At 47.7% G+C, this 17,374-nt stretch overlaps 1 protein-coding gene across 3 annotated transcripts in view; it reads left to right on the plus strand.

The window, feature by feature from the left end:
- EP400 (E1A binding protein p400) overlaps positions 1–17,374 on the plus strand; it is a 401,921-nt gene that overhangs the window by 172,907 nt on the left and 211,640 nt on the right. For all 3 annotated transcript variants that reach the window (XM_030219806.1, XM_030219807.1, XM_030219808.1), the window contains exons 14-17: positions 213–320; positions 471–670; positions 3,136–3,313; positions 16,864–17,000. In XM_030219806.1, the coding sequence (XP_030075666.1) occupies positions 213–320; positions 471–670; positions 3,136–3,313; positions 16,864–17,000 (623 nt within the window). The remainder of the gene's footprint in view (positions 1–212; positions 321–470; positions 671–3,135; positions 3,314–16,863; positions 17,001–17,374) is intronic.

A 17,374-nucleotide genomic window follows, 5' to 3' on the forward strand; every position in this document is an offset into this window, starting at 1 on the left:
GGTGAATAACACCTACCATAACACAACTCTCAGTGGTACATAGAGTAGATTTTACAATGTTTGAAATATTGCAGGTTGCATAGTAATACATAAAGTGGTACTCCAAATGATAATCTCCCCTTCATTAGTTAAATAACACTGCTTCTATTATGTTACTGCATATTACTGTATGAACAGAATGTGCCATTATGCATGTTTCATTATTTGTTCAGCTGACCTACCTCTGGATGACTTAAAGAAACAGTATGAAGGTGCCTATGCTGAGAACTTCCATTGGCCCCAACCCAGATCTGATAGTGAGGAGGAGCCCAGTGATCAGGGTAAGCCTTGCACATCTTATCTCTGTATGAAAAGTGGAAACTGCACAGAGCTTTATCTGTAACCCCTCACTGATTTCATAACTCCCACTGGCAGTTAATATAGTGAAAGAATAAAGAAGAATTTAAAACTTTTCTGTTCCATATTTGCAGAAACAGATGGCTGCCCTACAGAGAATATCCCAAAGCAAGTAGTGCTCATCGATTCTCTGTTATGCATCGACCAGCACAGAGACACTGAGAGAGCGAGTACTAGGGAAGGAGGAGCACAGAAACACACTCGGGACATTGCAGAAGTGGCTGCTGCGGCTGAACTCCTGTTACCCAGAGGCAGTGCTCGCATCACAGCAGTGGTAAAGCAAGAATTTCATTGTTACTCTTTCACTATTAAGGACAAGGATTTATTTGGTACTCTGCACAAACATGGGAGTGAGATGGGCCTTCAAATAAAATTGTAAAGCTACAAAAACTACACACTCTTGTTGGACCTTGTATCTAACCGAGATCTTAGCAGATTTTGGTATTATAGGACTTGTTTCTTCATGGAAAAGGTGGTGGATATATAGACTGCTCACCAGTGTAGTTGGTGGAGACAAAAGCAGATAAGTAGAGAGGATCCTAAGTTGAAAAGAAATGAGGGGAAAGCCAGAGATTACTGCTAATCACCCTTTTCCACAGCGTCCCACAGATCAATCCAGAGACTGGTGGGTTATGTCCCTCTGCCAGCAGGTGGAGATAGAACTTCTGAGGCTCTATATGTGGTCATGTGTAGCCACCCAAACCTCAGTAATCTCTCTATCTAGCAGGTGGATGGTCATAACTCTGCAGCTCTGGATTTTGGGGCTCCTCGCCCGTTCCCTCGGGATGGGTTGAGATACCCTACGGGGTTGAGGGCTCGCTAAGGTGCTGAACAGGGGCACCTGGTGGTGTCAGGTCCCTCCCTTCCTCCCCCTCCTGCTGGTTCCCTTCCTGGTGCACATGAGTTGTTAATCTCCTGTTTTTCAGGGGAAAAAAAAAACACCTTGTGTGTTATTTGGCTGGCACTCACAGTAAGCATGGGTTCTGCTGCAAGTCAGAACGGGGGGGGAGCCATTCCGATAGCGGGCAGGGGGATTCCTGTGGTGCTTGGTCAGCTGGGCACATGGCAGCCCCATCGGAATCAGTGAAACGCTGCTGCTGGTGTGGGAACCGGAGAGCAGCGTCAGGAGTGTGCGCTGTCTGCCCTCGGGACTCTCCGGTGCAGGGAGGATCGTCGGAGGGGCGAGAGAGGCCGGAACAGGTCGCTGGTCTGTCAGCCCCGTTGCTGGGCTCCTTCGGGCGGTCTTCTTCCCGCCCAGCGGCACATAATTTTGGCACCGTTGCGCCTTTGAAGGCACGGGCGGCAGCGAATTCTGCACCTGGAGCGCGAGGGCGTCCGTCAGCTGAGGCATGTTTAGCTTGTGCGCAAACGGCAGACTCCGGGGGAGTGGCGGAGGTTGCAGAGGCGGCGCGCTTCTTTTCCCGCGCAGATTCTCCTCGCTTCATTTCGTCTGGCACCATCTTGGGGGATTCGGCTGCAGGGCCTTCTGGTGCAATGGTATTGTTTTAACTATTGTAATGAACCATGACAGAACTGGTAAGAAATAAAGAAAATCCAGTGAAAATATATAAACAAAATTGTGATTGTACTATTGGCAACAGGAAAATGAAAAATGCCCATGCTGATGTTTGAACACTAACTGTACGCTTTCAAAAGAAAGACAACTATAATAGCGCTGTGCGCAAAACAATTTCTTCCTGCATGCTAAAAAGAAAGAAGAAAGAATGGTCTAAAATAGACTGAATCTAACAAATGATAAAATTCAAAGGAGCGGTGACTTAAAACCTAAAAGGCTTACTTGCCTTATCTTGCAGTAGCTATACAAACATCTGAACAGCAATAGGTTATTCTTGCAAAAAGCACTTACCGCTTTCACGTCCGTTTAAAAGGTGCCAAAATTGATGTCAAGAATGACATCAAAAAGGTGTCTGTATGGCGTCTACTGTGGTACATAAAGTTGTTTTGAAAATGATGAACAAAAAAGTGAACCCCCCCTCTAAATATAACGTTTTATTTATTTATTATCTCATTTGTACCCCACATTTTCCCAACAGCGTATGATGTGAAACATACGATTGTAATAATATAAAATCTTAAGTCCCCAAAACTGCATTTTTCTGAATCTGAAGCAAAACCTCAAAATCCAATTGCAGTCTATTTCAAAAGTAAATGTAACCAAAGTACTGGCTTTAGATATGCCAGCTTCTTGGGTGTCCTATAGAAATCCACGAGATCCAGAGTGTTCACGGAATATCCATCAGATGATTGTTACCCAGGTAAACTATTATACATCTGAGAGAGAGGGGTAGCATAGCTTCTTTAGTTGTTTGAACTATCCCTTGAAGCTTGCACTTTACCATATCAACTGAGACTTGAGGATGTTTATATGTTGTAAAGTGAGAGATGTATTCTCTTTTTTTGCTAGCATTATATAAAAAAAATAAAATGGGCTCCAACTGTAAGAGCCAGCTCTGTGAAAGCTGAACAAACTCCACAGTGTCCAAGGAGTAGTAATTTATATTGTTTTTGGCACCCCGAATCATTTTGAAATGCTGGCACCTATGTCCCCCCAACCTTAGGTTCCTCTGTAGTCTTGAAGCTCAGATCTCTGTATCTGGTTCCATGACCATCTTTGCTGTTTCCTAGCCGTACCACTTTTGTCCTCCATTCTGAAGACCTGTCCAGACATAGTTCGTGTATATGTTGTCTAGTGAAAGAAATCTGTTGTCATCTTTCTAGGGAAAGCTGGATGTTCCATCTCTGCTGCATGGCGTTCTCAGGGAATATCAGCAGATTGGGCTGGACTGGTTAGCAAAGCAATACAAGAGGAATCTCAATGGTATTCTGGCTGATGAGACTGGTCTGGGCAAGAATGTGCAAGTTATTGCCTTGTTAGCGCACTTGGCATGTAATGAAGGTGAGCTCATGCATAACACAGGTCTACGTCTGCCATATGGGCCATTGCCATACCAGCACACTTGACCTTTAATTGTGATAAGTATTGTAATTTTTAGCAATATGTTTTTGTTAGTATGCATTTGATTTATCAGGGCATGTTAAAAAGATGTAGCGTATGCTAATTTAGTGCATATGTTAACATGAGTTAATATGCATTGTCAATTTAGTGTTCATTAAAAGTTGCAATGTGAAAAATTATTTTTTAGTAAAATGATTGTGTTAAACTATCAAAAAGTCTGAAATTTCTTATTCCTTAGTGTATGCAGCAGATGAATCCAAGAACTGGTGGGTTGTGTCCATCTACTAGCAGGTGGAGATAGAGATTACAAAGCAGAAGGCAGTGATACCAGACGGCCAGCTCCTTCTTTACTTCAGTACATCTCTATCTCCAGCAGGTGGTGGACGGCTCTTCAGCAGCTCCTGGATTTGTCTGTTGGGGATACTCCTGGGTCCGGTGGGCCAGTTGAGTTTAGGGGTGTCTGGCTGGTGGTGCCGAGTCTTCTGGGTCCCTTCTTCACCCTTTCCCCTCTTGCCTCCTGGTCTTTAGAGATCTAGGCTTCCTCACCAGTAAAAAAAAAAAAAAAATCAAGAGAGCTCCTTTGTCTTCATTTGGGGTTAAAAAAAAACAAAAAAACCCAAACAAACAGAAGAAAGAGAAGATTTCTGACAGGACCGGGCAGTACAGGGTTTCCCTGTCTTAGTGCTGTGCTTTCAGTCTATGTGCCTGTTAGGCAGCAGACTGCTGCGTCGGTGGGACTCTGTTTCTCCTCCGGAGACATCTGCTGTTCGGTGAGTCCTCTGCCTTTCTCTTTTCGGCACAGGGGTACCGTGCTTTCTTCGAGGACAAACAAGCTGCTTGTTCTCACGTGGGTCGACGTCTGCGTCAGCCCGGGAATCGGCAATTTTGCAAGAAAAATATACAAAACGTTTTGCCAGAGTCTTCTGGCGCGTGTGCAGTGCGCACCGCGCATACGCAGCCGTTTTCACGTCCGTCGCATGAGCTTTCTCGCTCAGTTATTTTTTCTCTGCAGTGAGGTGCGGTCGAGTTTTTCCCCGCTCCTCTCAGGCCCGGGAAAGAGTTTTCTGCATTTGTTTTGTCTTTTTTCTTCATTTCTGTTAGAATTTTCAGTTAAAAAAAAAAAAAACTCCCATAGGTTTTTCTTTACTTTTTTTTGCCCCCTTTTAAGTTTCCTTTGTTTTTTTGATGTGACCGGCTTGTTTCCTTCTTTACTTGCCCTTTTTCTTTTAACAGGCACGATCGCATCTTTTGATTTCATCGAAGCCGTTTTTTCTTCCATGTCATCAAAGACACCCAGTGGCTTCAAACGTTGTACTCGGTGCAACCGGACTATCTCGGGTGTACCGATACCCATGCTTGGTGTATCCAATGCCTTGGGCCCGACCACAGCCCAGCCGCTTGTAGTCTTTGCCTTCGCATGAAGAAACGGACCCAAGCGTCTCGAGAGGCCCAACGAGAGAAGCTTTTTGGGGCTCAGTCCGGTCCTTCGACGTTTACATCGGTACTGAGATCGGAGGCATCGACATTGAGGGACGCATCAACGTCGGGAGCGAAGGTAATGGCTGTGGAACGACCAACTTGTGCTGGGAGCACTGAGGCATCGAGTGGGTTTCCACCTGTCTCGAGGCCTCCTGTTATGCAGGCCCCCCTGGACTGACCTTCGTCGGACCCGGCCCCGAGGAGACGTGAGGATTCCACGTCTTCCTCATCGGTACTGAGGAGTCTTGATGACGGGTGTCGAGCGAAGGTGAAGAAGCACCGTCATCGCTCTCCTTCGACACACCGTGCCGGGAGCTCTGGGGTGTCAAGGGATTCAGCACCCGAGAAGCATCGGCGCCGAGAGGATCGCTCCCCCTCTATTCAGGAGGTGATGATGCATCGGTCTAGCAGCCCGGTACCTGCTCCCAAGCCTCAACAGATTCTGCCACCGGCTCCTATCCCGACCCCGCAGCCTTCTCCGACGGCGGCTTTCGACGGCGCATCAGGACCCTGCTTCCAGAGTTTCTGGAAGGGTTACTGCGCCAGGCTGCTTCGGTGTCGGGGGTGCTTGCGCCTTCCGTACCATCTGCTACAGCGGTCTCTGGCCCTTCGCCTGTGGTCAGGTCCCCGACGCCTGCAACGTTGGTGGAGAAAGCTTCACCGGAGTCCAGGCGGGTGTTGACTTCTCGGCAGGCTCAGTTTCGGACTGCTCTGAGAGATGTCTTGTCCAATACTGAAGATGAGCACTTGTGGGAGGAAGAGGAGGATCCCAGGTACTTTTCTTCAGACGAGTCCTTTGGGGTTCCTTCAGAACCTTCCCCTCCACCAGAAAGGAGACTGTCTCTACCGCAGAGTCTATCCTTTACCTCCATCCGGGAAATGGCTGCGGCTATTCCCTTCCCTATGGAGGTTGAGGATGAGCCAAGGGCTGAGATGCTCGAGGTCCTGGATTATCCTTCATCTACAGAGGCTGCAATGGCGCCTTTGCATAATTTACTGAAGGAAGTCCTTATGCGAAATTGATCATTCCCTCTGTCTAACCCCGTGATCCCAAAAAGAACGTGAATCCCAATATCGGATCCACGGGGAACCTGGATTGCTGGTCTCAGCTACCTTAGAATTCCATGGTGGTGGACTCCGCTTTCAAAAGGGCCAAGAGTACTAGGGACTATGCCTCGGCGCCCCCAGGTAGAGAATCTAGAACCTTGGACTCTTTTGGTAGGAAGGTGTATCAGGCCGCTATGCTTGCTGCCAAAATCCAGACATACCAGCTCTTCACGAGCATCCACTTGCAGAACTCGGTGAGGCAACTGTCTAGCTTGGTTTATGCGCTCCCTCCGGAGCAGGCAGAGCCTTTTTGCCAGGTGTCAGGCAGCAGAAGGTGTGTCGAAAATTCCTGGCCAGGGGTACATTCAACACTTTTGATGTAGCATTCAGAATCCCTGTCCAAGGTATAGTGATGCACAGACTTTCATAGCTGCGTGTCTCTGACCTGGATCGTTCTGTCCAGCAGTGGATGGCGGATGTTCCTTGCCGGGGGGACAATCCTTTGGAGAAAAAGTAGAGGATCTCGTTGATCAAATTAAGAAGCATAATGATGCTATGGATTCTGTCTCCCACTGGGCGCCTTCTGCTACTGCCTCCTCATCTAGGAGGTTTTTTGGAGGGAGGAGAGGTGCCCCCTATATCTACTCTAGGCATAGGTACACTCCTGCTTCTCGGCAGCCTGTCCCGGTTCAACCCTAGCGCGCTCGTTCTCGTCAACAGCGTGCGACTAAGGCCCATTCTGCTCCCCAGCAAAAGCAAGGGACGGGCTTTTGACTGGCTCCAGTTCAGCATAGCCTCAGAAAAAGTGTCCGTGCTGGACGACTTGCCGGTCAGGGGAGGTTGATATTTTTTTCACCAAAGGTGGCCTCATAACCTCCGACCGGTGGGTTCTTCAAATAGTCCAATCAGGATACACCCTCAATCTGGAATCCAAACCTCCAAATTGTCCACTGGGAGCTCATTCTTACAGTTCCCAGCACAAACCGGTACTTGCAGAGGAACTCTCCTCCCTTCTACAGGCCCAAGCGGTCGAACCCGTTCCACCAGGGGAAGAAGGGCTGGGATTCTATTCCAGGTACTTCCTTGTGCAGAAGAAAACGGGGGATGCATCCCATCCTAGACCTAAGGGCCCTGAACAAATTTCTAGTTCGAGAAAAGTTCAGGATGGTTTTCCTGGGCACCTTTGTTCCCATGATTCAGGAAAACAATTGGCTATGCTCTCTGGACTTAAAGGATGCCTACACCCACATCTCAATACTCCCAGCTCACAGGAAGTATCTTCGATTTCGACTAGGAACACAGCACTTCAGTACTGTGTACTGCCTCTTGGCCTGGCATCTGCGCCCAGAGTATTTACCAGATGCCTAGCTGTAGTCGCAGTGTCGCTACGCAGACACTGGGTGTTCATGTGTTTCCTTATCTCGACGATTGGCTGGTGAAGAGCACCTCGGAGAGGGTGCTCTGGAGTCCAGGCGATTGACTATTCGGGTTCTAGAGCTACTGAGGTTCGTCATAAATTATCCCAAGCCCCATCTCACCCCAGTCCAAAAATTGGAATTCATTCGAGCCCTGTTGAACACTCAGACAGCTCGAGCTTATCTTCCTGAGGCAAGGGCGGACAACCTTCTGTCCCTGGTAAACATAAACATAGTAAACATAGTAGATGACGGCAGAAAAAGACCTGCACGGTCCATCCAGTCTGCCCAAGAAGATAAATTCATATGTGCTACTTTTTTATTTGTACTGTCCTCTTCAGTGCACAGACCTTATAAGTCTGGCCAGCCCTATCCCCGCCTCCCAACCACCAGCTCTGGCACAGACCCTATAAGTCTGCCCAGCACTATCCCCGCCTCCCAACTACCAGTCCCGCCTACCACCACCAGCTCTGGCACAGACCGTATAAGTCTGCCCAGCACTATCCCTGCTTCCCACCACCGGCTCTGGCACAGACCGTATAAGTCTGCCCAGCACTATCCCCGCCGCCCAACCACCAGCCCCGGCACAGACCGTGTAAGTCTGCCCAGCACTAGTCCCGCCTCCCAACCTCCAGCCCTAGCACAGACCGTATAAGTCTGCCTAGTACTAGCCCCACCTCCCAACCACCAGCTCTGCTAGAAAACAACGAGCAGAAAAAGGAGAAATACTGGGCCAAACAAAATTTGTCATAACTGAATGACATGAGGTCTTGTAAAAGCATTTTGAATTGGCTCACAACTTTTTCAGTAGTAGCTCAAGGTGAGGTACACTCGGTATTCCCCAGTTGGGTTCACAATCTAATTTTGTACCCGAGGCAATGGAGGTGTCCATGGTTTGAGCGTCCCAGCAGGTCACGGCTCTGTAGATGTTGAGACTTCTGAGGCACATGGCCTCTACAGCTCATGTAACTCCCATGGCACGTCTACATACGAGATCAGCTCAATGAACCCTAGCTTCCCAGTGGCTTCAAGCTGCGGGGGATCTCGATGATGTAGCCTAACTGTACACCAGGTTTCGGAATTCTCTTCAGTGGTGGACGATTCGATCCAATTTGACCATGGGGCAACCATTCCAACTTCCTCAGCCACAGAAAGTGCTGACGGTGGATGCATCTCTCCTGGGGTGGGGAGCTCATGTAGATGAGCTCCACCCTCAGGGAGCCTGGTCTTTTCAGGAAAAAGGTCTGCAGATCAACCTCCTGGAATTAAGAGCGATCTGGAATGCTGTGAAGGCTTTCAGAGACCAGCTGCCCAACCAAACCGTATTGATTCAGATAGACCATCAGGTTGCCATGTATTACACCAACAAGCCCTCTGTGTCAGGAAGCCGTCCAGATGTGGCTTTGGGTGCGCCGTCATGGCATGTTTCTGCAAGCCACTTATCTGGCAGGCGTAAACAACAGTCTGGCCGACAGGCTGAGCAGGATAATTCAACCTCACGAGTGGTCACTGAACATGGGCGTAGTCTGCAAGATCTTCTGAGCGTGGGGCACCCCCTCGGTGGATCATTTTGCCACTCAGATCAATCACAAAGTCCCTCAGTTCTGTTCCAGACTTCAGGCCCATGACAGACTAGCATCAGATGCCTCTCTCCTACATTGGGGGACAGGCCTTCTGTATGCGTATCCTCCCATACCTCTAGTAGGGAAGACTTTGCTGAAACTCAAACAAGACTGCGGAACCGTGATCCTGATTGCAACCTTCTGGCTGCGTCAGATTTGGTTCCCTCTTCTGTTGGAGTTGTCCTCCGAAGAACTGTGGAGATTGGAATGTTTTCCAACCCTCATCACTCAGAATGAGGGGTTGCTTCTACATCCCAACCTCCAGTCTCTGGCTCTCTCGGCCTGGATGTTCAGAGCTTAGAATTCGCCTCCTAGGGTCTTTAAGAGGGTGTCTCCCGAGTCTTGCTTGCTTCCAGGAAAGATTCCACAAAGGGGTGTTACTCTTTCAAATGGAGGAGGTTTGCTGTCTGGTGTGACAGCAAGGCCCTAGATCCTCTTTCTTGTCCTACACAGACCCTGTTTGAATACCTTCTACACTTGTCAGAGTCTGGTCTCAAGACCAACTCCGTAAGGGTTCGCCTTAGTGCGATTAGTGCTTATCACCGCCGTGTAGAGGGTAAGCCTATCTCTGGACAGCCTTTAGTTCGCTTCTTGAGAGGTTTGCTTTTGTCAAAGCTCCCTGTCAGACCTCCACCAGTGTCATGGAATTCAATGTCGTTCTCACCCAGCTGATGAAAGCTCCTTTTGAGCCACTGAAATCTTGCCATCTGAAGTACTTGGCCTGGAAGGTTGTTTTCTTGGTGGCAGTTACTTCAGCTCGTATAGTCAGTGAACTTCAGGCCTTGGTAGTGTATGCACCTTATATCAAGTTTCATCACAACAGAGTAGTCCTCCTAAGTTCCTGCCAAAGGTGGTGTAGGAGTTCCATCTGAACCATTCAATTGTCTTGCCAACATTCTTTCCCCATCCTCATACCTGCCCTGGCGAAAGCAGTTTGCATACCTTGGACTGCAAGAGAGCATTGGCCTTTTACGTGGAGCGGACAAAGCCCTTTAGACAGATCGCCCAGTTATTTGTCTCTTTTGATCCCAACAGGAGGGGAGTTGCCATCGGAAAACACACAGTCTCCAATTGGCTAGCAGAATGCATATCCTTCACTTATGCCCAAGCTGGGCTGACTGGAGGGCCATGTCACGGCTCATAATGTTAGAGCCATGGCTGCGTCAGTGGCTCACAAAGTCAGCCTCTATTGAGGAGATTTGCAAGGCTGCAACGTGGTCATCAGTCCACACATTCACATCTCACTACTGTCTCCAGCAGGATACCCGACGCGACAGTCTGTTTGGGCAGTCGGTGCTGCAGAATCTGTTCAGGGTTTTGGAATCTAACTCCACCCCTCTATACCCATTTTGTTCTGTTCCAGGCTGCACTCTTGTTAGTTGTTTATGGTTTCAGGTCAATCTGTGTTATGTCCTCGCCGTTGTGAGGCCCAATTGACCAGTGTTCATTGTTTTGAGTGAGTCTGGGTGCTAGGGATACCCCACATGTGAGAACAAGCAGCCTACTTGTCCTTGGAGAAAGCGAAGATACATACCTGTAGCAGGTATTCTCCGAGGACAGCAGGCTGATTATTCTCACAAACCCGCCTACCTCCCCTTTGGAGTTGTTTGTTTATTTGCTTTTTCCTTAGTGTCCTTCTGGACCGGACCAGGATTGGACTGACCTCCCCTTTGGAGTTGTTGTTTGTTTGTTTATTTGCTTTTTGATTAAAGTGAGCGGGAACACTCATGCGATGGCGGGAAGATGGCTGCGCACGCGCACCAGGAGACTCTGGCAAAACTTTTTATATATTTTGCTTGCAAAATTGCCGATTCCTGGGCCGATGCGAACGTCAACCCACATGTGAGAACAATCAGTCTGCTGTCCTCGGAGAATACCTGCTATAGGTATGTATCTTCGCTTTAGTGTGGGCGATGCTGGCGTTTGAAAGCTATTCCCGCTGCGGAACTCTGTGTGGTGGCGTGTTTGAACACTGGGGAGGGAAGCGCTTCAGTTCCCCAAACAGCCTTTTCCTGGGCTAAAATGGGAACGCGTGCCTTTTTGCTGGTGTGGCCTTCTCTTTTCTCTTGATATTGGCTCTAATCCTTTCCTGCCCTGCGGCCTTGATGTGTGGGGGGGGGGGGGGGGGGGGGGGGGCGGCTTCTCCTAAAGGACCTTGTGTTCCATTAGAGACTGCTGGTATAGGGGTCCAGACACAGATGGGTTTATGCCCTTTTACAAGCAGGTGGAGAGAGAAGAAAGGTTTATGAACCTTGTTTCTGTAAAGGGTGTATTATCTTATCACACAGTCCTCAGTATTTCTGTCTTCAGCCGATGGTAGGCAGGTATACTGTGCACTCATAGTCTTCTGGGTCTGGGTAGATTCCTGAGCCTAGTTGAGGAACTGGGTACCTAGCTGAGGCCAGTCGGGCAGAGGGTGTTGGAGCTTCAGCCTGAGCCCCTGGAGAATAGTTCAGGCCCTTTCTTCATCGCTGCTCATTCTGTTTTCTGCTGTTTTCTTCTTTCTCCCTCTTTCCGTTGCACAAGTCCTTACAACTTGTCATCATGTTATTGGATAAATAAAGATATAGTACATATAATAATAAACTAAGAAACAAATACTACTACTACTACTTATCATTTCTATAGTGCTACTAGACGTACGCATGACATGAAGAGACAGTCCCTGCTCAACAGAGCTTACAATCTAGGACAGACAAACAGGACAAATAAGGAAATTACTAAGGTGGGAATGATAAAGCATGGATACTGAACAAGTGAGTAAGGGTTAGGAGTTAAAAGCAGTATCAAAAAGGTGGGCTTTTAGCCTAAATTTGAAGATGGCCAGAGATGGAGCTTGACTTACCTGCTCAGGAAGTCTATTCCAGGCATATGGTACAGCAAGGTAAAACGAGCAGAGTCAGGAGTTAGCAGTAGAGGAGAAGGGTGCAGATAAGAGAGATTTACCCAGAGAACGGAGTTCCCAGGGAGGAGTGTAGGGAGAGATAAGAGTGGAGAGGTATTGAGGAGCTGCAGCTGAATTTTGAACAAATTGAAGGGGAGAGAGGTGGCTTAGTGGAACACCTGTGAGAAGCAAGTTGCAGTAGTCTAAGTGAGAGGTAATAAGAATATGGATGAGGGTTCTGATAGTGTGCTCAGAAAGGAAATGATGAATTTGGTGATATTATAGAGAAAGAAACGACAGGTTTTAGCAGTCTGTTGAATATGTGCAGAGATGGAGAGAGAGGAGTCGAAGTCGACCCTAAGGTTACGAGCTGATGTGACAGGGAGGATGAGAGTGTTATCCACAGAGATGGGGAACGAGTAGAGGTTGATTTAGGAGGAAACATAAGAATCTCAGTCTTGGTCATGCTTAGTTTCAGAAGGCGGTGAGACATCCAGGCAGCAGTGTCAGACAGGCAGGCTGATACTTTGGCCTGGATTCTGATGTGGAGAGGGAGAGGTAGCTCTGGGAGTCATTAGCACAAAGGTGATACTGAAAACCATGGGATGAGATCAGAGTATCAAGGGAGGAGGTATAGATGGTGAAAAGAAGAGGTCTGGGACAGATCCCTGAGGTACACCAACTGATAGTGGGATATATGTAGAGGAGGATCCACCAGAGTATACACTAAAAGTATGCTGGGAGAGATAAGAAGAAAACCAGGAAAGAACAGAGCCCTAAAATCCAAGTGAGGACAGCGTATCAAGGAGTAGGCAGTGATCAACAGTGTTGAAAGCAGCAGATCGAGGATGAGGATAGAATAGAGATCTTTGAATCTGGCCAGGAACAGGTCATTGGAGACTTTAGCAAGTGCTGTTTCAGTTGAATGAAGAGGGCGAAAGCCAGATCGAAGTGGATTAAGAATTGCTTGAGATGAAAGAATGAAAAGACAACAGCGGTGAAGAGCACATTTAGGTATTTTGGATAGGAAAGGTAGGAGGGAGATGGGGCAATAGTTGGAAGGACAGGTAGGATCCAGTGAAGGTTTCTCGAGGAGTGGTGTGACTATGACATGTTTGAAGGCATCAGAAACAGTTGCAGTGGAAAGTGAAAGATTTGAGGGGATGACAGTAGGAGAGATAGTGTTAAGTAGATGGGTGGGGAATAGGATCAGAGGAACAGGTAGTTAGTTTTGAGGAGGAAAGAAAATGTGCAGTTTCCTCTTTAGTGATTTCAGAAAAGGAAGAAAAGGAGGCAGAGGGTGAAGGGGAGTTGAGAGAATGGACTAAGGGAAGGAGAGGTGGAGGTGAGCTGATTGAGAATTTAGGTTTAATCTGGTGAACCTTATCATGAAAGTACTCAGCCAGAGTCAGGGGAGAAAGTGAAGGGGAGTTGGAGGTGAAGGCACTTTGAGGAGAGAGTTCAGTGTGGTAAAGAGACGTGAGGGCTTGAGCCAAGAGAATTTGTCAACTGGATGTAGTAGTCTTGTTTGGTAAGTGAAAGAGCAGACTAGAAGGAGGCCATCCTCGATCCGGTTTTCACCCTCTACACTCGACAGAAACGGCACTCTCTAAAGTCTGTAATGACCTGTTCCTTGCCAAATCCAAAGGTCACTACTCCATCCTCATCCTCCTCGACCTGTCTGCTGCTTCTGACACTGTCAATCATGATTTACTTCTTGCCACACTATCCTCATTTGGGTTCCAGGGCTCTGTCCTCTCCTGGTTCTCCTCCTATCTCTCCCACCGCACCTTCAGAGAGTACATTCTCATGGATCTTCCTCCACCCCCATCCCGCTCTCTGTTGGAGTTCTCCAGGGATCTGTCCTTGGACCCCTTCTTTTTTCAATCTACACCTCTTCCCTGGGCTCATTGATTTCATCTCATGGTTTCCAGTATCATCTTTATGCTGATGACACCCAGCTGTATCTCTCCACACCAGACATCACTGTGGAGACCCAGGCCAAAGTATCGGCCTACTTATCCGACATTGCTGCCTGGATGTCCAACCGCCACCTGAAACTGAACATGGCCAAGACCGAGCTTATCGTCTTTCCACCAAAACCCACTTCTCCTCTTCCTCCACTCTCTATCTCAGTCGATAACACCCTCATCCTCCCCGTTTCATCTGCTCGTAACCTCGGAGTCATCTTTCACTCCTCCCTCTCCTTCTCTGCGCATATCCGGCAGATAGCCAGGACCTGTCGCTTCTTTCTCTTAAACATCAGCAAAATTCGCCCTTTCCTCTCTGAGCATACCACCCGAACTCTCATCCAGTCTCTCATTACCTGTCGCCTCGACTACTGCAACCTACTCCTCACTGGCCTCCCACTTAACCATCTATCCCCCCTTCAATCCGTTCAGAACACTGCTGCACGTCTTATTTTCTGCCTGGACCGATATGCTCATATCACCTCTCTCCTCAGGTCACTTCACTGGCTCCCGATCAGATACCGCATTCAGTTCAAGCTTCTCCTTCTTACCTACAAATGCATTCAGTCTGCAGCCCCTCACTACCTCTCTACCCTCATCTCCCCTTACGTTCCCACCCGAAACCTCCGCTCACAGGACAGATCCCTCCTCTCAGTACCCTTGTCCACCACCGCCAACTCCAGGCTCCGCCCTTTCTGCCTCGCCTCACCCTGTGCTTGGAATAAACTTCCTGAGCCCGTACGCCAAGCCCCCTCCCTACCCATCTTCAAATCTTTGCTCAAAGCCCACCTCTTCAATGTTGCTTTTGGCACCTAACCTTTTACCCATTCAAGTAATCTAGACTGCCCCAATTTGACTGCCCCTATTTGACTGACTGTACATTTGTCCTTTAGATTGTAAGCTTCTTGAGCAGGGACTGTCCTTCTATGTTAAACTGTACAGCGCCGCGTAACCCTAATAGCGCTTTAGAAATGTTAAGTAGTAGTAGTAGTAGGTCAGCAAGAATTTGAAATGTATGAAGCCAGTGTGGGCACAGGATTTCTGCCAAAGGCGTTCGGCAGAGCGGGCACAGGAACATAGGTAGCAGATTCTAGAGGTCAGCCAAAGCTGGGGTTTGGTACATCTTACAGAACAGGGAATGGGAGGAGCAATAGTGTCCAGAGTAGTAGTATAGGAGGAGACAGCCTCATTGACAGACTTGGATAACATAATGATTGAGAATCGATTTGAAACAGTGGAGGACAGAGTAGAAGGGTCAATAGCCTGAAGATTCCTAAATGTATTGGTTGAGATCAGATGGGACTGGTGGGGGGGAAGGTGTTTAAGTGTGAAGTTATCAGATTGTCAGAGGGGGGAAGAGCTGAGGTGCAGAAGCTGGAGAGTGAACAGTTAAAGAAGAAAATAAGATCAAGACACTGGCCATTCCTGGTGAGTGGCGATAGTGGAGCACAGTTGAAGATTGAAAGAGGATGTTAAAGTGAGAAACTGAGACGCCTAAGAGTCAGAGGGACCATTAGCACGAATGTTAAAATCCTCAAGAATGAGGGAAGAAGGTGAAGGTTCAAGAAAGAAAGAAACCCAGGCATCAAAGTCAATAAGAAAGGAAGAAAGGGACTTATTAGGGGGTCGATAAATGACTGCTACTCGGAGAGGCAGAGGAGTGAATGGAGTCTACTTCGAAGGAAGAAAATCAGTGAGGCTGAGGTGGAAGAAGAGGTTGAAATCTACAGGAGAATGAAAGTAGCAGCCCAACACCACAACATACTTTTGCAAGTGTAACTTTTAATTGGTGCCATAAAAAAAACAAACTTTTATAAAGCTGTACTCCCATCAAGAATAGCCTTCCTCACCCACCCCACTCATCCCTTACATACCCCAAAGGGACGGCACTGGGGGCATCATTAAGGAGGAGCCGGGGGTTATGTGGCTTCCGGCCGATATGCAGTGCTCAAAAGCTGTCGTAAATTAACCCGCTTAGCTATGTGGGCCCTTACACTGAATATCGTCTGGGACCAGCATAATTATTTTCTGACTTGAAAGCTACTATCCCCTTCCTGCCCTGCAAAATAATCCTTCCCCCTAGCCCACAAGAATCAAAGGCCCTCCCCACCAACTCTAGGTAGCCCCCCCTTGAGCCTACCTGATGTCCCTGATAGTCTGTAGGGGTTGTTGGGAGCAAAGGCCACTCACTCCTGCCCCTTTCGCCTTCCCTTAGAACATGTTTGCCCCAACCTCTTGTGGCAGCTCCATGGTACTACACAATGTACTGCAAGCTGTCATGAGTTCATGGCAGCCATTGGTAGAGACCAGCTGTAAGGGGCAGGAGCGAGGGGGCTTTGCTCTTGCCCCCAATGACCCCCACAGACCTCCAGGAACATCAGTTAGGTCTGGGGGAAGGGCTACATAGAGGTTGGGGGAGGTGAGGGGAGGGCTTTTGATTTCTGTGGGCTGGAAGGAGGGAGCTATTTTGGAGACGAAAAGGGATCTGGGGGTGTGGGGTTCATGTTAAAAAGAAAAAAAAGAATCCTATGTGGATCTGGATGATATTAGCTGGAGCCACATAACTGTTTTATACAGGTATAGGCTTCAGCAGACAGCCGTGTAGAAATTAGCCTCCAATATTCAGTGCCGGTACCCAAACATGGTCTGGCACTGAATATTGGGGGCTAATCTTACCAGCGATGGTAAGCGTTAAAAAAAAACCCCGCTGATCGCTGCCAGCAGAATATTGGGGATAGTGATTAACTGACATAAAACAATTCAACAAAGAATTAATTAAAGAAGCAATAGGAGGGGACAGGGGTTACACAATAATAATTATCCAATAGACTTTAATTAAGAGAACACATGTGGGATAGTGTATTATCACATTTTTTTGGAAAAGACTGAAATAATGTTAAAATTTGCTTCCTAGGACCAGTCAGTTTACCTTCTTGTGCATCAGTTAATCAAGATGTAATTGTAATGCTGTTTCTCCTCATCTGCATTGTTACTTGGTTGCTTTCAAGCACTAAGGGGTCACAAATGTACAGTTTGGTTTGCATCCTGACACACGTTTTTTTTTCCTCGTCAGGCAACTGGGGCCCACACCTTGTCATTGTCCGCAGTTGTAGGATGCTGAAGTGGGAGTTGGAATTTAAACGCTGGTGTCCTGGGCTGAAGGTTCTTTTGCACTTTGACAACCAGAAAGAGTTTAAGAAGAGGAGACAGGTACAGCATAAGCTGACTGGAAATAGTCTGACTTGTTAGAACACAGGTTGCTGCTTCACAAGAAATACCTAGTTTCACCTAAGTGTTGTGCTCCAGTTTTAAAAATAAGAGAACTTGTTATGGTCATACACAGAGAGAGCTGTTATCTTTAGCTGATTCCCTGTGTTTTGGGATATTTGTAATAAATATGCATGAAATCAATTTGCATATAGTGAGTCCTCAAGTGCATACAAATTTGTCATGCATGTTGATTAAAAAGCAGACTGCCTGTGGGCTCACTAGGATAGGTTTGGGAAGCGGTTATCTTAGGTCTTCAGCTCCTCTAGAGAAGACGTGAATGGACATGAATTGACCTGTGTACTATGGAGTATTTA

Source organism: Microcaecilia unicolor, chromosome 11 (assembly GCF_901765095.1).
Source record: "Microcaecilia unicolor chromosome 11, aMicUni1.1, whole genome shotgun sequence".
In the NCBI taxonomy this organism is placed as follows: Eukaryota; Metazoa; Chordata; class Amphibia; order Gymnophiona; family Siphonopidae; genus Microcaecilia; species Microcaecilia unicolor.